A 20,694-nucleotide genomic window follows, 5' to 3' on the forward strand; every position below is an offset into this window, starting at 1 on the left:
CAAGTTCGCTTCAACCCCTGTCACACATTGTCTCTCATGTGTCTATCAATTTTCCTATGATTCGTTTTTTGCAGCCCACACTGTCGGTAGGTTACAGGGGCCAATTAAACAACCAGTACACCTTTGTTCTGACATCTTTGACACCTTTGTTGTGATTGTTGACCTATCATTAACCAGGATAACTCTCTTTCTCACCTCGTACTATTAGCCCAATATCACGTAAATTAAGCTCGACCTTGACATCGTACTGTCTTTAATATTATTTTCTTCAATAGATCCAGTGTTATAGCTCTTATGTGAGCCCCAGAGTCATGATTAAATTTATGCCGTATAGTTAGTGCTATTCGTCAACACAGTCATGGAATTTGTGTTCGAAAAGCAAAACAAAATCATATTGATGCTGAAAATCAAAGATATAAACGAAAATCAGATCAGATAGCATCTGTGAGGAATGCCAAACAAATTAAAGTCCATGCTCCTTCAGAATTGAAAATTAGATCATCCCATCAGTTTCCAACATTGGGGTGCCCCGACCCCGAACTGCCTGCCTCAACATCCTGCCCAAGATCAACAAACAGGGTTGACCAGGCAGACTCATTGTGTCAGTCTGAAGAAGGGTTTCAGCCCGAAACATTGCCTATTTCCTTCGCTCCATAGATGCTGCCGCACCCGCTGAGTTTCTCCAGCATTTTTGTCTACCTCAGACTCATTGTGTCAGCCCACTCTTGCCTCACCAAACTTATTTTTTTCTACCTTGACTCCATTCTTTCTCCCTAGTTCAGTTGCTTCCCGCTCACACCCGAGAGACTTCAACCTCCATTACGCCGATAGTTTGGTATCCCTGCTCCAAATCGGTTCATCTTCATGAATTATCTCTCTACCTCTCCGCCCCACACCAGGAATGTCTAAGAGCTTGTCACTTCTTCCTTGAATAGAGATCCAACTCCATCAACATACTTATTATTTTATTCTTAATTAAGATTAAATAGTTAAAACATCTTTCCTTCAACTCTACTCCCTTTCTCCAGATAAGATGGGCACTCTGACGGGCCTAAGCTATGCCAGCTTTCTTTGTGTAATATGTGGAATAATCTTTGTTTTAATTATATTCAGACCCACATCCTGAGTATCTTTCTCCAGTACATCAACAACTGTGTTGGTACCATTACCTGCAGGGGCTGAATTCGAAAATTCCATTTCCCTCCTCTTCTCTTTCAAGATATTGAAGGGACTGCTCTCTTCATGAGTCGTCAGTCCACTTTTACATTCCCACCTACTACTCCCCATTATATGATACTTCTACATACAACCTTAGGAAATGTAATGGCTATCTTTTCACTTCTTACCTTCCCACCATCCAGACACCCAAACAATCTTTCCAGAGATGACACTTTCACTTCTTCCAATCGAATGCACTACATTCAGTATTCACAATGTGATGTACGATTGGGCGATCACTTTGCAGAGTACTTGGGTTCAGTCCACAGGGTTGACCCTGAGATTCCCTCTGCCTGCTATTTTAATTCACCATCACATTTCATTCTCTCTCTCGACCTCTCTCACTGGTCTTCTGCATGTTACAAGGCCCAATGCAAGCACAGGGAACAATATCATCTTGGCACATTGCAGGAATCGATATTGGCTTCTCCAATGTGTAGGAAAGAACTGCAGATGCTGGTTTAAATTGAAGGTAGACACAAAACGCTGGAGTAACTCTGCGGGACAAGCAGCATTTCTGGAAGGAAGGAATGGATGACGTTTCGGGTTGAGACCCTTTTTACAGACTTCAGTCTCGACCCGAAACGTCACCCTTTGAATTCTCTAATGTCAATGAACATAAGTTTCTTTCTGTTTAGATCCTTTGTGCTTGCCATTTCTCCCTATTTTTTTTCTCTTCGTTTCTTTCATTTGTATTTTCCAAACTGCTGGGGATGTTCCAGTCCCCAGACAACACAATACCCTACAAAAGTGTCTTAACTGTCCATTCAATGGTTGTCCCTCATTTCACCCTATTACAGACATTCCCTTTGTTTCGTCCATTGTCCTTCCTAACTCTCTGCCATCTAGACTTACTTGCTTGTTTCTTAGTTCTGATGAAGGGATTGCATGGTTGTGCAGCGATAGAGTTACTGCCTTACAGCGCCAGAGACCCAGGTTCAATCCTGGCTATGGGTGCTGTCTGTACAGAGGTTGTACGTTCTTTCTGAGACCGTGTGGGTTTTCTCTGGGTGCTCCGGTTTCCACCCACACTCCACAGATATACAGGTTTGTAAGTTAATTGGTTTAGATAAAATTATAAATTCTCCCTGACGTGTTCGACAGTGCGAGAGTATGGGGTGATCGATGGTCGGCGTGGACTCCATGGGCCAAAAGGCTTGTTTCAGCGATGTATCCCTAATGTTTAAAGACATTGACCTGAAATGTTAAGTTTTTCTTTCGTAATTCTGACCTGCTAAGTTTTTCCAGATATTGTGTTTTGATTTGTACATTAATAAATGTTTCTCACTTCACAGGTGTTGACTGTCCTGCCAAGGATTTCCAGCATCCCTGCTTTTACTTCTGACCCAGTGTTAGTGTTCTTGTACTAATGTTCTAGCCCTAATGATCACCTTACATAGAAACAGAAACATGGAAAACATAGGAGGCCATTCGGTCCTTCGAGCCAGAATCAGTACACGGTTCCTGCTGATCATCCAGAATCAGTACCCGGTTCTAACTTTCTCCCCATATCCCTTGATTCCGTTAGCCCTAAGAGTTATATCCAACTCTCTCAAGACTTGGGCTCTTGTTCCAATTTTCCAACCATTACAAATCAGATTAGCGTTTTTGAGTTTGCAATTGATGACGGCAGGGCAACAGATTTTGCATATATGGACTTTCAATGTGAGACAGAGGTTCACATGCACCCTTTCAAACATTGTCCATTGCATTCAGTGTTCCTGATGTGGCCTCCTTTACATCGGTGAGACCAAGTGTAGACTAGCCAAACAGTTTGCTGAACATTTGCACTCTGTTTGCCAAGGCCTTGTCTGTCAAGGCCATACTCCCCCCAGATATCTCTCTTACCCTGCCCCTCCTATCACACTGGTGCACACCCATTTCTCCTACTATCTCCCACCACCCCAGTTGACTCCTTCATTTCCCTCGTCAACCCCCGTCCCGAGTCCCTCATTTCCCTTCTATCCCCACTCCTTCCACTCTGTCACATAACTCTCCCTCTGACTTTAGATTTCACTCGGCTTCTCTCCTTAACTGACACCCTGATGTCTCCTTTGCACCTCTTGCCTTTGTCATGTACTCCACCCATCTGCCAATCAAAACCCCTCATCTATATCTATTTAATACTTGCCAGGCTTATTCCTGCCCCCACTCACCATTTCCAGATTTCTCCCCCTCACTATAATCACTGAAGAAGGGTCCAGACCTGAAAAATAGCCTGTCCATTCCCTCCACAGATGCCGCCTGACCTGCTGAGTTCCCCTCGCACTTTGTGTTTTGCTCAAGATTCCACTATCTGCTGTTTCTTCTGTCTCAATTCTCTGGCTAAAGTTCTGCAGCTCATTCATGCCAATTTACCAATCATTGCATAGTAAACACCTAACTTTCTTCACCTGTTCCGAACATGTTTCCTTCCCTCCATCTCACTCAGGTTCCCTAAATAACATTTCAACCAATGATTGGCTAGGTCCAAATCCAAGAAGATGATTTTGCCTGAATCTCCTAAATTACTTTCTCAAAAACGCCCGCTCAGCATTTTCCACGTAGAGTTCATTGTTTCATTGGCTCAAAGTTCCTCGCTTCTCTTGTTCAATGCTGCTTAGCAATGGGTGATGAAAAGCCTGTCAGATAATGCTGACGTTCCCAGCCTTTGTCACACCAAATTAATACAAGACATGCTACTAATTGCCAGCAAAATGCTATTCTCAAACTCCATAATCCTCCTTGGCTAATTCTAATTGCACAATGTTCAAAAGACTAAGTATCAAATGAGTTCAACTATTTCCACCTCATTAAATGCAACCGAAGAGCTGACAACTTCAAACACTTCCCCTCCACCCCAGTTGGACAGAGTTCACAGATTTATTGTGTAATCTGTTTTTTTTCTTTCTCTCTTTTTAATAAGAATTATAAACAGGGCTGTTGCACCGATTAGAAAGTCTCAACATTTTTGCAACCACAGGTATGTAAGGATGCCTTTGAACTACTGTGAACAAGAAAAAGGTTCAGATGGGAAGGGACTACAATCAGTGCCGTTTATAGATCACACAGTCTCATTGTGAAACTCCAAATCCATGCCCAGCAACCAGAAGCAGATTGACTGGGATGAGCTGACCAACTATTTAACCTTTTCCTCCCACGCCTCATAGTGTTCAAACAGTTATTGACTGAACACAGAACTTTCTCACTTGTTCTGCATTTCTTTCCAATGTATAATTTGTGCTTATCCAGGATTAATTATTAAATATCTTTTGATTTTACATTCAGCCCAAACACTTAATGCTTTAGTAATCATGAAGCGTGTTGCAGTCTCCCTAACTGGGCTTTTAGCAACTGACCGAATGACTGTGCATGGTTAGAAAGAGCCCATATTGCATGAGCTACTAACCTTTCCCAGGCTAGACCGGTCTTTGGGACTGATGCATAGTTGGCCTTGGGTAGTTGGTGAAACAGTGAGACGGTGGTGCTGAAGGCAGATTTTACTCAAAGTGTCCATGTTTAAGTATCTGAAAATGCAAGTCCCGAGGAAAGGGCAGTTGCATGCAAGACATCAAGTGGATGAATTTGTATTTGTTTGCATGCGCTAAATGTGCCATGTATTTAAATGAATGCCCAGATTTTTGAAAGTTGTAACTGAACAAGAATGTATACCATGCTCCTTGCTAATAAATTTCCCTTTTCTAAACCCTGAAACCCATCAGGAACCATTAAAAGCCTTTCCAGGCGAGCGCCTTATGGCCTGGCGACGAAACCGCAGCCAAGATCACTCACCTGCACCTGCAGGTGGCGTCGTTGCAGTGCCGACTGGACAGCGGACAAGGTGCGATCTCCACCGGGTGGGGACATGCTGCGCAGCGGGGACCGGGAACGCGGGGGGGACCTGCGCCTCCGGGGAGAAGATGTGAGGAGCACGGGGGAGTCCGGCATGAAGGGCGATCCCAGTCTGCCAGAGTCAGCCTCAGTCCCTTCAGTTGCTCCTTCTCTGGACAGAGAGCTCGATGTCTCTGCATCTATAATGGCAACCTGGAAAAGAGCGAGCAGAATGATGATTGCACATACATCGAATGCGATCAAAAAGTTAACACAGATCTAACTTTTCTCTATATATTATGTCTTCTCGCAGTTGAAAGGCTCTTATCCCTGCATCCCTTCCACCCACAACCACCATAATATCGTGATCAATGATCATATGTAAAGGCATGGTAAGCATGTCTTTGGTACAACACCGCCCAACTGTGTGTCCAGTTGCCATTGTCAGGGAGAACAATGGACTCCTGGTGGCTCCTGCTTACCATTTATATCAATATTGTGAGGGGTTCAAATGTAATACTTTGGGAATGGCTGGCTGGCAGCTTGGGTTGTGCAGAGGACGTAAAGAAGTTTCAGAGAGAATCAGTGTAAGATTAAGGGTATGGCAGATGTATATGATGCAAAAATAACATGAGGTCATCGACTTTGATAGCAAGGAAAAGCAGAAAAGAGATCATTTTTTAAACAGTGAAAGAATGGAAGTAGCCGCTATTCAGAGGGACCTGATGTTTTTCTGCAGGAACAACTAGATGTTAGACTGCAAGCATTGAGGAAGGCAAGTGATCTGCTGAAGGTTATTGCAAGTGTTTATGAGGTCAAGAGTAAATAACGTGTACAATAATTATATAGGGTTTGGAATATCAGGTGCAGCAGGTCTGGTCTCCCTGTTCATGTTTCACTGTAACAAAAATTCACAAATAGATTGGAAGCTTGCAGATTTGTATTCTGAGATTAGATGAGTTGGGTCTATGCTGAATGAAGTTATGGCTCCATTAAGAAGAATACATAGAAACATAGAAAATAGGTGCAAAGAGGAGGACATTTGGCTTTTGAGCCGGCACCGTCATTCATTGTGATCATGGCTGATCATCCACAATCAAAAACCTTGCCTGCCTACTCCCCATATACCTTGATGCCGCTAGCCCTAGAGCTCTATCTAACTCTCTTTTATTCATCCAGTGAATTAGCCTCTACTGCCTTCATTGGCAGAGAATTCCACAAATTCACAACTCTGGGTGAAAACGTTTTTTCTCATCATATCTATATTACTAAAAGTCTGATCTTGACCACTTCCTGTTGTCCTGTATATTGATTTTAGAAAAAACGCTGCCACTTACGACTGTGATTTTTGGCCATCTTACTCAGAATCCCCATCCGCTGCGCAGGACAAGAGGATTTTTCACATCGATGAAAAATAAAAGAGTTATTAAGTGTTTGAAAAATGTTGAGATTCTCTCCCCTGAAGGCCACGCCCCCTTCCGGAGGGACTATAAAACACGGAAGTGTTGAGTGCCTCAGTCAGTCTCTGCAAGATGGGGGAGCGAGAGGGTCACGTCTCTCAGTCTGAGCTGTGAATAACACTGAACACCTGTCAGTGCCCTTAATGTGATTTGAAAATATAGTTTGGAAATGCTAAAGCTGTGTTGCCTTTGGTTTGGAAATGCTAAATCTGTGTTGCCTTTGGTTTGGAGAAGCTAAAGCTGTGTTGCCTTTGGTTTGGAAATGCTAAAGCTGTGCTGCCTGTGGTTTGGAAATGCTAAAGCTGTGTTGCCTGTGGTTTGGAAATGCTAAAGCTGTGTTGCCTAATTAAAGTTGCCTTGCCTAATTAAAGTTGCCTTGCCTTCTATATAATTAAAAGCATAATCTTGACCACTTCCTGTTTGTGCTTTATATTGATTTTAGAAAAAGCACTACCACGTATGGCTGTGATTTTTGGCCATCTTACTCAGAGTCCCCTTCCGCTCATCAGGTGCCACAATTTTTTCCCATTAATGAAAAATAAAAGAGTTTAAAAAATGTTGAGGTTCTCTCTCCTGTCAATCATGCCATGAAGACCACACCCCTTCTGGTGGGAGGGACTATAAAACCCAAAAGTGTGGGTGTGGCTCAGTCTCTGCAAGATGGAGGAGGGAGAGGTCACGAGTCGCTGTCTTTAGTGGCCTTGCACTCTGCTTGAAGTGGTAAGAAACTGCACTTGAATTTGGTGGCCTTGCACCCTGCTTGAAATGGAATTTCAAGGAATACCCGTGAGTCAACTGCCAGCCCACCAGCCATGAATGAGTGAGCTGCTAGCACAACAGGCTTGAGTGACCGAGCCACCAGCCCAAGAATCCATTCGGCCCACAATGTCCATACTAGCGCTCTGGAAACCAGTCCCTGTAGATAACTCCCATTAATGTCTTCTTACCTTTACAATTCCTTAATTCTATCCACAGCGACTCTACATTGTTAGTCCCTATGTCACCCCTCGCAAGGGACTGAATTTCATCCCTCACCAACAGAGCAACCCTACCTCCTCTGCCCACCTATCTGTCCTTTCTATAGGACGTATAACACTGAATATCCAGTTCCCAGTCCCGATCCTGCTGCAGCCATGTCTCTATAATCCTCATAATGTCATATCTACCAATCTCTAACTGAGCCTCAAGCTCATCCACTTTACTTCTTATACCGTGCATTCATATATAATACTTTTAATCCATTACTCACCTCACCTTTCACATCGATTCCTATTTCACTTGGCCATACTCTCCTATCCCTTCGTGAGCTTTCTGCCCCATTAATTCTGGTGTCTTTCTTAACTTTTCCTATACTCTCTTTCCCTTTAACTCCATCCGTGTATTTCCAATTTGTCTCCTCCCCCCATTATTTAGTTTAAACCCACCCATGTAGCAGAGGCAAACCTGCCTGTCAGAATGCTGGTCCCCCGCCTGTTAAGGTGCAACCCGTCCATTTCGTACAATTCACCCTTACCCAAAACAGATCCCAGTGGTCTAAGAATCTAAATCCCTGCCCCCTGCATCAGCTCCTCAGCCACACATTCATATCCGCTATTGAGCCTATTTGCCGTGGGACATAGAAAGACGTGGCCCTGTTTCTTGGCCAGGTTAGATGCAAAGATGAAGTGTCCACTTGCTGCGTGTCTCATTCACAGCAAGTGAATATGTGGCCATGCACATTTCTTCCCTCTGAGATGAGTGAATCTTTGGAATTTAGACTTTAGAGATACAGTATAGAAAGAGGCCTTTCAGCCCACAGAGTCCATACCAACCAACGATCACCCGCACACCAGCACTATTCTACACACTAGGAACGATTCTTTTACAATTTCACAGAGGCCAAGTAATCTACAAACCTGTACGCCTTTCGAATGTGGGAGGAGATCAGAGCACTTGGAGAAAACCCACATGGTCACCGAGTGAATGTACAAACTTTGTACAGACAGCACCTGTGGTCAGGATCGAACCCAAGTCTCTGGTGCTGTAAGGCAGCAACTCTGCAGCTGCGCCACTCTGCCGCCCGGTAATAAGAGCGTTGGAGTGAATTTTCTAACCTGGAGGGCCACTGAAGCTCACTCATAAAGGATTCTCAGGACAGAGGTTAATAGATTGTTTGATGCTGAGGAAACCAATAGATAAGTGGCTGGTGCATGAAGGTAGGCTGAGGTAACAATCCAGCTACGATCTTAACAACTGGTTGAGCAGGCATAAGGGATAGAATGGTCTGCTCCTGCTTTTGTACTTTGTGTTTTAATATTCAGCCCTCAGTGATGCTTTCTCTGAGCATTCATCTCCCCTCTCTCCATTCTCTTGGAGTCCCCTGGTCACTAGACATTTGAGTCCAGCTACCCATCAATCCCACATATTTTTAAAGAGCATATTTTTAAAGAGCTGCCCATCAATCCCTCTCATGCATTAACCTCTATTGTTCTGTACCTGGGCGATGTTGTGTAAGGTTTGGTGTAAGGATTCTATCTCGTTCCTCAGGGCTTCGTTCTCCTGGGTTTCACTTGTAACTTCAGTTCTACCCGATTCCTGTTAGCAGCCAAGAATCAAATAGCAATTCAAACCTAGCGAAGAAATTCTGTGAAAAGTTGAAGCAGTGACAAATATTTCCTTCTTCAAACGTTAATTAAAAATTCCATGAAGAGGGGTGATAAATGTTTGTTCAGATCAAAAAGACTGCAGAAAAATCCGACAACATGCATAATCGCAGTAAGAATATTGGGAAACTATTTGCTGGTTTTCAGCAGAAGGCTTTGTTCAGGAAAGCAAATTTGATATCAATAGGAATATCTTGGAAATATATGTGAAAGGAGGAATATTTTTATTCCAAAATAATTACGAATCTAGACTCATCCATCTAAAAAATTCCTCTCCACAATGCTCTTCGCACTTACTGAGGGTACCCAAGTTTTCTGTTTGCTACTTTACTTCAGAAAGATTCAGAATTAAACCAGCTCTTATTCTTGAAACCCCCATTGACACTACTCCACCCCTTGATCAGATTTTTTTTCCCTTTCACACTCCCGAGATTCATTTTTAGAAGCCAATTTCCAATACTCACTTAGATTTGTCAATTCGTAGTAAAAAAGAACTAAACCTCAGGCTCTTTATTTCACACAATTTGTAAACATCTGGAAAGATTGGGTGCAAAAAGGTTTCGGAAAGAATCTTAAGTGCTGGGCAGCATAATCCAGTTCCTGCCTTCCTCTGTTGATTAATCACATCTCACGGTGTCAAGTCATGGAAGTCAAACCTACCAACTTCTCCAGGTTACGGTTGAGCGAGGTAATAGTTCGCTCCTTCTCAGCATTCTGCATCTTGAGTCTCTCCAAGGCAACTGATAAATCACTAATCCTGAAATAAAAACACAGAACACCACAAGGGACAGGTCTCAAATGGAAAAGCTGTATGTAGTTCACCAAAAGTGAAGCAACTCTAATGGTTCAAAGCCTTTATTTCTTTATTAAATGTTTCAATTAAAAAAAACAGCAGAGAGAGAGGACATTGGTACAGACCAGCAGTTTACAAAGATGATACAACCAGGTCAACTCCTGCTTTTTCCTATAGACTTGGAACTGGTGCTTTTGTAAATATTAATTCAGTCCTTTCCAAGGATACCATTGAATCTTCTAGTACTACACTGTCTGCCATCACATTCCTATTCACTGTATAAAAAAATCCTTCATCCCTCATCACTGGTTATTTTGCCAGCTACCTGATAAGTGTCCTCTGGTTACAAGCCCTCCTAGCAGAGGAAACGGGTTCTTGCACTTCTATCAAAATCTATCAAATTTGTAACATCTTTATGAAAGTTCTCTTATACCATCTCTGCCCAAAGCCAAAAGCTTAATCTACTCCACCTTCAAGGACCTTAACCATCGCCCCATTCTTATCAATCTTCTCTGGCATCTTCTCTGAAGGACTTGTAAGCTTCAGATCACTTGAAGCTTCGTGGCTTTTGTTAAAGTGTTGCATACAAACAGATGGTTGATGAAAATAAAAAAAATAACTGCAGATGCTAGAAATCTGAAATATTAGCAGAGACCCTAGAAAAACTCAGCAGATTTCCAATGAAGTTCTGATGAAGAGGTTTTGGCCTGTTATATTAACTCTGTTTCTCTTTCCACAGATGATGCCCAACCTGCTGAGTATTTTCAATTGTTTTGCTATTATAGAAGTTGCTGTGATTAGAATCTACCCGTTTTTGAATTGGGACCAGCAGGAAACCAGGGAGACCACTTGGAGACAGTGGAACCAAATTCAGGAAGTGGAATACTGGGTTATTCACGGTGTTGGAACAGAACAGACCCCCAGAATTCACTGAATGGTTGACTTGCCAGCTTCTTTCATTGAGGGGGCTTTCCTATTCAATTGGCTCTGTGAGGCCCTCTTGTGGTGCACGGTTACAATGCCAATACAAAGCTACCTCAGTCGGCAGCAGCCAATATTGTCACATTGTTGACTAATGAACCCAGTAAAAGTATTTCATATCCTCATTTGGTTAGGGCTCTCTGAGTTCTGTGATAAAAGCAGCGACAGGCATCTATAAAAAGAAACTCCCAGTGTGCAGAATGTGTGGAAACCATGACCAGTTATTCCCTGCAATTGCTGGCAAATGTTAAGAATGCTCGGTGGCACAACTACTATATCTGCTGCCTCGTAACACCATCCCATGATCCCATGGCTTTTCTCTAGGTGCTCCAGTTTTCTTCCATCTGGGTTTGGGTTGGAAGGTTAATTAACTACTACTAGTGTGCAGATCAGTGGTAGAGTCTTGGGGATTGCTTTGGGAGCTACCGTGAAGTCAATGAACTGAATGGACACTTTCTATGTTATAAGGAGTTATGGAAACACATGGTCAGCTTTCTAAGACAATGTCTCCATTACATCTCCCAGCTCTTCCCACTACCTGTTTAAATGATTGAGTCTGCTTGCTCTGCTGTTCCCATAGGATTCCCCATGTCCCAGCACCTCCCTGCAGAAAATTAGACTCAGCTATCCTTTCTCTTTTGTTCCATGACAATGATCTTAAATTCATTCTCTCGTTACTGAATCACTCTATTAATTAGGTTTTGAAATTAAATGTTACCTTTTTCCATCAATGATCCTATTGTAATTCTGAGAACCCCAAGCAGATCTAATTTACATCTAAATCACTCTTACACTCAACGCTAACCTCCTACACCTGACTACTTCACCTTGACAATTCATCTTCACCTTGACAATTATCCAAAGTAATGGTGCACAAAATCAATATAACTGATCTTTTACATTAATTACTTAAAAACAAAATTTTCCTTTCCACAAAACCAAAGTAATGTTTGAGGGCTAGGAATGTTGAAGGTACTAGACAAAGACTTTCAGAAGTTGAAGGGAAGGGTGTTTGGAGTTAAAAGGACATCTGATGTGTGGAAGATAATGATTTAAATGTGAGAGAGCGAGTGTTACGGGCAGCAAGCTCCTGTTAGAATAAAGGGGAAGAACGTCAGGAATAAGGAACTCTGAATGATGAGATATTGTGGCTCCGATTACGAAAACAGAATCACATCAGGTATAAGAGGTTGGGATCGTGAATGCATTGAGGAGTATCAGGGGTGTAGGAGCTCACTTAAGAGGGAAATTACGAGGGCAAAAAGGGGTTATGAGATAGCTATGAAAGATATGATTAAGGGGAATCTAAAGAGTTTAACATTAAACATAGATGTTATGTCTATTAAAGGCAAAATACCTGTAGTAACTAGGGAGAGAATAGAATATATACATGAACGTCAGCAAGGTCTTTAACAAGAAGCAGCATGATAGGAAGGTTAGATCACATGGGATCCAATGCAAGCTGGTCAATTGGATACAAAATTGGCTTAAAGATAGCAGATAGAGGATGTTAGAATATGTAGATAAATGTGAGGTTATCCATTTTGGTGGCAAAAACAGGAAAACAGACTATTATCTAAATGGTGGCCGATTAGGAAAAGGGGAGATGCAGCGAGACCTGGGTGTCATGGTACACCAGTCATTGAAAGTAGGCATGCAGGTGCAGCAGGCAGTGAAGAAAGCGAATGGTATGTTAGCTTTCATAGCAAAAGGATTTGAGTATAGGAGCAGGGAGGTTCTACTGCAGTTGTACAGGGTCTTGGTGCGACCACACCTGGAGTATTGCGTACAGTTTTGGTCTCCAAATCTGAGGAAAGACATTATTGTCATAGAGGGAGTGCAGAGAAGGTTCACCAGACTGATTCCTGGGATGTCAGGACTGTCTTATGAAGAAAGACTGGATAGACTTGGTTTATACTCTCTAGAATTTAGGAGATATAGAGTAGATCTTATAGAAACTTACAATATTCTTAAGGGGTTGGACAGGCTAGATGCAGGAAGATTGTTCCCGATGTTGGGGAAGTCCAGGACAAGGGGTCACAGCTTAAGTATAAGGGGGAAATCCTTTAAAACCGAGATGAGAAGAACTTTTTTCACACAGAGAGTGGTGAATCTCCGAAACTCTCTGCCACAGAGGGTAGCCAAGGCCAGCTCATTGGCTATATTTAAGAGGGAGTTAGATGTGGCCCTTGTGGCTCAGGGGATCAGAGGGTATGGAGAGAAGGCAGGTACGGGATACTGAGTTGGATGATCAGCCATGATCATATTGAATGGCGGTGCAGGCTCGAAGGGCCGAATAGCCTACTCCTGCACCAAAGTTCTATGTTTCTATGTTAGACAAAATTCTGGAGAAACTCAGCGGGTGCAGCAGCATCAATGGAGCGAAGGAAATAGGCAACGTTTCGGGGCCCCGAAATGGTGCCTATTTCCTTCGCTCCATAGATGCTGCTGCACTCGCTGAGTTTCTCCAGCATTTTTGCCTACCTTTGATTTTCCAGCATCTGCAGTTCCTTCTTAAACAGATAGAGGATGGTGATAGAATGTTGTTTTTGAGGCTGCAGATTTGTAACAAATGGTCTACCACAGGGATTAGTGCTAGGCCCACTGTTGTTTTTCTTTATTTATATTAACTATTTAGATGTAAATGTCAGTGGCATGATTAGTAAGTTTGTGGATGGTATATGGACAGTTATGGGCCTGTCCCACTTAGGCGATTTTTCAGGCGACTGCCGGCGATTGTCAGTGGAACACACACACATCACTTCCTTCACCAGCCCATTATTCAGGCGGGGGACAGGGCAAGCAGGGAGAGCGCTGTCTGAGTGAACTTCGCACAGTTCAAAGCCAATGCGATACAGACACACACCACGATGAACAGGAAGGTTGGCGCTGTAATTAAGATGGAATGAAAGCAGTGTATGGGAAGGGTCACATAAGTCCTTTAAAAGAGGGGGGGAGGGGGGGGGAGAGAAGGAGTGGAGACAACTTTTAGAAACTAGACATACACGGCTGTGAAGCTCGGCAGACATTAACATTGCCAGTTGGTTACCCCTGGTTCTGAAAACTACTGCTTACGCTTTTTTCCCCCAATGAACCAATGAAATTCACCGGTCAGCACCTACGAGAACCTACGACAACCTTCGACCTCCTGGCAACCCACTACCACTGCACCTACGGCACGAGAATTCTGACTACATCTTCTGGTCACCGCTAATTTTTCAACATGTTGAAAAATTTGTGGCGACCATAATGAGGCCGCGACTAGTTCACAGAATGCAGGAACTCCCCACGACCATGAAGGTGACTACCCGGCAACCACCCGCAAACATGTGGTGACCGCATAGTTTCCTGCAGTCGCCTAGCAAGTCGCCTAAGTGGGACAAACCCATAAAATAGTTATTTAATATTACAATAAGATCCTGATCAACTCCGCGAATAAGTCACGGAATGGGAGATGGCATTTAAGTTAATTATATATGAGGCATTGCACTTTGCTAAGACAAACCAGGGTAGAATTTGCACATTAAATGGTAGACCCCTTGGATGTGTTGTAGAAAAATGAGACCTGAGGGTGCAGGAACATGGTTATTTGATAGTGCCAACACAGGTTGAAGGTGTTTAGCATGCTTACTCAGATAACTGAGTAAATTTTTTGGGTGCAGGTACAGCCACATTTGGAGTTCTGTGTACAGTTCTGATCACGCTTCTATAGGAAGGATGTCATTACACTGGAAAGGATGCAAGAAAAGATTTATGAGGATGTTACCAGAAGAGGAGAGTTTGAATTATGAGAAGAGGCTGGATAGGCTAAGATATTTTCGCTTGGAGTATAGGAGGCTGTGGGATGACCATATAGAAGTATATAAAATCTTGAGCATCATAGATAAGGTGTATAGCCACAGTCTTTTTCCCAAGATAAGGGCATCTAAAATTCGAGAACATAGGTTTAAGGTGTGAGGGGGAGGATTTAAGGGAATTGAGAAGTAACTTTTTCACACGGAGGGTGGTGCCTGGGTGCAACATGTTGCCAGAGGAAGTGGTAGAACCAACTATAATTATGACATTTGACCTTCAGCAACAGTGTACAACAGATGATAATGAGAGGGCAGCACAAAGCAATACTTCCACATTTTATCTTCCCACAAAGTTTGTAAGAATAAAAATCAGGAGAGATGTAAAATTGGTTACTGATTTGATATCACCTCTATTACAAGTCCATGGATATTTTTACGGCGGAGATTCGCAGATTTTTGTTTAGTAAGGGTGTCAGGGGTTATGGGGCAGAGGCAGGAGAATTGGGTTGAGAGCAAAAGAGAGATCAGCCACGATTGAATGGCAAACTCGATGGGCCAAATGGAATTATTCTGTTCCCAGAACTTATGAACCATCACACAAAATATACCCCACTGGTTTACACTGAGTATATATTGTTGTTTTGCGTTGCGTTTTTGTGTTTTTTCCAGTGCTCGCCTTCTAGCAGGACTCATTTTGAACTCTTATTAATTGCTGTTGTTTTTGCACTCGACTGAATTGTGAACAGTTAGATAAAATCATATTTTGGGATAGTTTAACGTTCTTCACATGAATCGGTAATATTTCAGCAGTAGAGTGGAACAGAGAAAGACAGCAGGGTCCTGGTTTTGATTGTTGGGCTGTATTGAATTAGTTGATCTTACATAATAAGCTAATGGGCTGAGATGATGGGCCTCAGTACTCCTGGGCTGCTTCCTATTTTGATCACAGGAACCCACTACAGAAAGTGCATTTTTGCAGGCGCCAGGTAATTTTAGTCTGACTGCCTTCACAGGAGGCAGTAGATGTTAAGTGATTGTGTAAAATGGATGATAGCAAACAAACGGCCCTTTCAATGTCAAGCAGCAGAATTGCCCACAACTGTTTTGCATTATCTTACTTACTGCAACACATGCCAGCACCCAGAAGAGCAGTCCCATTAGTCTCAACCCCCCACCCTTCTTTTTCTCTATGCAGCCCTGCAACTTATTGTCTCGGACACTCATCAACTTTCCTGTGATTCTAAGCAACACCAAGAAGCTATTAATGGTGGTCAAATAATTCACCAACCTGCATGACTGGGTTGTGGGAGGAAACGGAACACCCGGGAGAAACCTGCAAACTCCACATGGAGAACACCAGAGGTCAGGATTGATCATTGTCTCTGGAGTTGTGCCGCATTAAGTCACAGGCAACCCGAGGGCTGGGGACCGATAAAGAAGAACTTACCCACCTGTATAGACACAGGGGTGAGCTTGAGTTGCAGAGTTCTGCAGCACAGGTAACTTCCACAAGACACACTTGGTGACCCTTTCCCCCACAGTTTAATAGAAATAAAAGTTTTAAAAAAAACAATGTTCCTGCACTACTTTTTCATGCCCTAATAAACCTCCACAAGAAATAAAAATTGTCCATATTTCATTTTCTTAACGAGAATCTTAACTGTCTGTCCAATATAACAAAATCAAAAGAAAACAAAAGGAAAAGACTGGTCTGTCTTATCTGTCTCGCAATTTTAATATTATCTTACATACAGTAGGATCTAAAAGTGTCACACTCTTCATTCATTCAATAAAGAGATTCATTCATCCACACTGTCACTGTCGGGTAGTCATGGTCCTCTAGTCGTGGGGGTGGGGGATTGGGAGGGGCCTCACAAGTGATTTTACAAGAGGCTTAGGGCCTCTCTTCATCTAAATCCGGCCCTGCTCATGGCTTAGAATAATACTGTTGGGAATCCTTTACTGGATCCCCCCATACATGTTGAATATAAGATGTTGGCTACATCACTGAGACAGTATTGGAAGTACATTAGACACCAACCAATGTTGCAAGCTGCTAATTTTTCATCCTTCTAGAGCATGAACATGTTGCCATTGCTGGTGCAGTTTACAACTTGACAATATGCTACAAACCTGTGATCATGTACCAAGACTAAATCGGCACCCACTGGCCAAACAGCAGAATCTTGCAGTCTATGTTTTTACCTGCATTATCACGTGGCCACGTACCTTGCATGAAGCTCTGCTTTGTCCACATCACACTTGCTCTGCAATTGAATCATCTCTTTGACCTTGTCACGGAGCTGCTGCTCGAGTCGACCACTTTGCATCGTGTACTTCTCCAGTGTAGACGTTGTGCTCCCCTGAGACAGGCGCAAGTTGGAGTCCAGGTTCAGGCAAGCAGTCTGCAGGCGTCGTGTTGTCCGGGAAACATCAGTCTTTACCTCCATGAGATTTCTGGGGAGAGTGGATCAAGTCAAGTCAAGAGAGTTTATTGTCATGTGTCCCTGACAGGACAATGCAATTCTTGCTTTGCTTCAGCACAACAGAACATAGTAGGCATTGACTACAAAACAGATCAGTGTGTCCATATACCATTATATACGCAAATACACACATGAATAAATAAACTGAAAAAGTGCAAATAACAGATAATGGGCTATTAATGTTCAGAGTTTTGTCCGAGCCAAGTTTAATAGCCTAATGGCTGTGGGGAAGTAGCTATTCCTGAACCTGGTCGTTGCAGTCTTCAGGCTCCTGTACCTTCTACCTGAAGGTAGCGGGGAGATGAGTGTGTGGCCAGGATGGTGTGGGTCCTTGATGATATTGCCAGCATTTTTGAGGCAGCGACTGTGATAGATCCCCTCGATGGAAGGGAGGTCAGAGCCGATGATGGACTGGGCAGTGATTACTACTTTTTGTAGTCTTTTCCTCTCAAGGGCGCTCAAGTTGCCAAAAAATGCCACGTTGCAACCGGTCAGCATGCTCTCTACTGCGCACCTGTAGAAGTTAGAGAGAGTCCTCCTTGACAAACCGACTCTCCGTAATCTTCTCAGGAAGTAGAGGCGCTGATGTGCTTTCTTAACAACTGCATCAGTGTTCTCGGACCAGGAAAGATCTTCAGAGATGTGCACGCCCTGGAATTTGAAGCTCTTGACCCTTTCAACCATCGACCCGTTGATGTAAACGGGACTGTGGGTCGCCATCCTACTCCTTCCAAATTCCACAATCAGTTCCTTGGTTTTGCTGATGTTGAGGGCCAGGTAATTGTGCTGGCACCGTATGGACAGTCACTCGATCTCTCTTCTATACTCTGACATCCCCATCAGTGATATGTCCCACAACAGTGGTGTCGTCAGCGAACTTGATGATGGAGTTTTGACTTGGAAAGAGTATGCTCATAAATGGCCTGATTGCACTTCTAAGTAAATTAAGGGATCAGATAATGTAATTCATAGGGCACTAGAACAGGCCCTTCCGCCCACAATGTCTGTGCTTAACATGTTGCCAAATTAAACTAATCCTTTCTGTCAACACATGATTCACATCCTTCCATTCCCAGCATATTCATGTGCCTAGCTAAAAGCTGCCTAAAGGCCATTATCGTATCTGCTTCCACCAGAAGCGTGTTCCAAGCACCTACCACTCTCTGTTAAAATAAACTTTTCCCACATATCTCATTTAAACCATTCCCCACCACCTCATCTTAAAGCTATGCCCTCTAGTCATTGATATTTCCACCTTGGGGAAAAAGGCTATGACTGTTTACCCCGTTTCATCCGATTCATAATTTTGTATACTTTATCAACTTCAACTCCACCTCCGGCACTCCTGAGAAATGAATCAAGGTTTGTAGAACCTCCGATCCTGGCAGCATCTCGGTAACCCTCTTCTGCACCCTCTCCTAAGCTAACATGGTTAACATGGCTGCTGCAAATTAGTGTGGGTAGGTGACAGGTCCTGGGGAGAGTTGGTTGGCAATGTGGGGAAAACATAAAGCCATTAGTGTAGGAATTGTGTAAATGGATGATTGATGGTTAGTGCAGATTCAGAGGGCAAAGGGCATGTTTCTGTGCTTCATCTCTCTATGACTGCTCTTAATTAGGAAGGATTTCATGCTGCTGATCTTCTGGCTATAAGTGTGCAATGGCCCCATCCATCCATCCATCGACAACACTTACTGCTGTGTCCCATTCTTCAGATCTGTAAGGTCACTGCGTACCCCAGCAATCTGCCTCCACAATGCCAGCAGCTTGCCATGAGCACCACTTAGACAGGGGCCATGGATCTGAAAGAAGAGACAAAATCTTGTTTATTCTCATGTACATTGTCTATCTGTAATATTTTCATTCATAGCACAATCGACACCCACTCTTGCCCATTTTGATACAGATCTAGGAATTGTTTTATTGTGAAAACATAATGTGTTGTGTCAGCCAGTGATGGATTGTAGCCAATTCACGCAATTTCTGAAGAGGTCTTTTGAGTGCTAATTTTGGGGCATGTTGGTCATGTTCGTATATTCAATTTGGAATCCCTAGAAAACAGTGAGAGAAAGAACAATTCTAGTGAGAGTGAAGGAGATATTTTTCCCATTGAACACTGGCAATGAGTGCACTTGCATATTAATTGGCTATTTTAGGGTTTATCTTGTCGAGAACACACTATTCTTATCCTGAATGGTTACACATTAAGGCTCCATTAAATTATACCAGGAGGTCAACTTTTAGAAAGGCTTTCACAGAGGAATCCCCACTATCTATGAGCATCTGTCACTTTGCATAATGGATTTCTGCAAGATTTATGATCCGGGCATTAGATCCCTTACTTTTCATTGACTATATCTATGTTTTGGTTTATTTGTTGATGAACAGAGAACATAGACAGTACATCACAGGAACAGGTCCTTCGGCCCACAGGTACATGCCAATCATGATGACAAAAGCCTCTTAATGCCACTCACCTAGCTGTCTCTACCACAACCCCTGGCAACTCCAGGCACCCACCAATCTCTGTGTAAAAAAAACTTGTTTTGCTCATTTCCTTTAAACTTCGCCCTTCTCATCTTAAGTCATGCCCTCTTGTCTTTGACATTTTCACCCTGGGAAAAAAGGTTCTGTTTGTCAACCCAATCTATGCCTCTCATAATTGTATGGTCTTCTATCAGTCCCCCCTCAGCCTTCGACACTGCAGAGAAAACAATCCAAGTTGATCCAACCTCTCCATATTGCTAATATCTAATCCAGGCAGCATTCTAGTAAACCTCTTCTGCACCTTCTCCAAAGCCACCAGATTCTTCTTGTAATGGTGTAATAAAAACAGACAATTTGTATGTTAAGAGAAGAGATGGAATGCACAAAGCTGTTAACATACATACCTCTTGCTCCCACCGCTGCCTCATTTCTCTGTGCTCCAGTTCATTCCTAGCCTTGCCGAAATCCACTGTGATTTTGCGGATATCCTCGCTGAGTCTTTGATTGGCCACATTGGCCTGTTCCAGTTGTTCCCGCAACATGGAATTGACCTGGGTTAAGCTGCTGCTTCTGTCTCAAAAAAAAAGCATGACAGAGATCCTTGGAACATCAAACATTTTTGTGTTTACTTCGAAACTTCAACTCAACAAAATCCCCAAAGTCACTTCACAGAAGCATTCACTCAAACAAAGTTTGTTGCGGAGAGCAACAAAACAAAATATCGGGGCCGGTGATAGAATCTAATGGACGAAAAGGAATGTAAAGAGCCTTTGGAAGGAGAATTTAAGGAGGGAATTCCACAGCCTTGCGCCTTAACAGTGAGTGCACAATGCTGGATTAAGCAAATATATATACTAATAGACAGAAATTGTAGGTGTGCAAATTACTTTGGAAAGTTATAAGGACAGAGGTGTTTGCAGATCTCTGAGCAGCGGAAACTTTGACGGGACTGAGAATTTTTCATTTAAACACTGTGCCAACGTAGATGAGCCAGCAGATGGTTCACCAAGGGGACAGTGCAGG

At 43.0% G+C, this 20,694-nt stretch overlaps 1 protein-coding gene across 1 annotated transcript in view; it reads right to left on the minus strand.

Annotated features, from left to right (window-relative positions):
- Window positions 1–20,694, minus strand: part of LOC129703508 (rootletin-like) — a 229,040-nt gene that overhangs the window by 118,004 nt on the left and 90,342 nt on the right. Inside the window, exons 7-12 of the mRNA XM_055646034.1 lie at window positions 20,076–20,241; window positions 18,880–18,986; window positions 16,928–17,155; window positions 9,791–9,887; window positions 8,964–9,062; window positions 4,990–5,241 (exon numbers count right to left, since the gene is read on the minus strand). Coding sequence (XP_055502009.1) covers window positions 4,990–5,241; window positions 8,964–9,062; window positions 9,791–9,887; window positions 16,928–17,155; window positions 18,880–18,986; window positions 20,076–20,241 — 949 coding nt within the window. The remainder of the gene's footprint in view (window positions 1–4,989; window positions 5,242–8,963; window positions 9,063–9,790; window positions 9,888–16,927; window positions 17,156–18,879; window positions 18,987–20,075; window positions 20,242–20,694) is intronic.

The sequence above is a fragment of the Leucoraja erinacea genome, chromosome 14, assembly GCF_028641065.1.
Source record: "Leucoraja erinacea ecotype New England chromosome 14, Leri_hhj_1, whole genome shotgun sequence".
Classification (NCBI taxonomy): Eukaryota; Metazoa; Chordata; class Chondrichthyes; order Rajiformes; family Rajidae; genus Leucoraja; species Leucoraja erinaceus.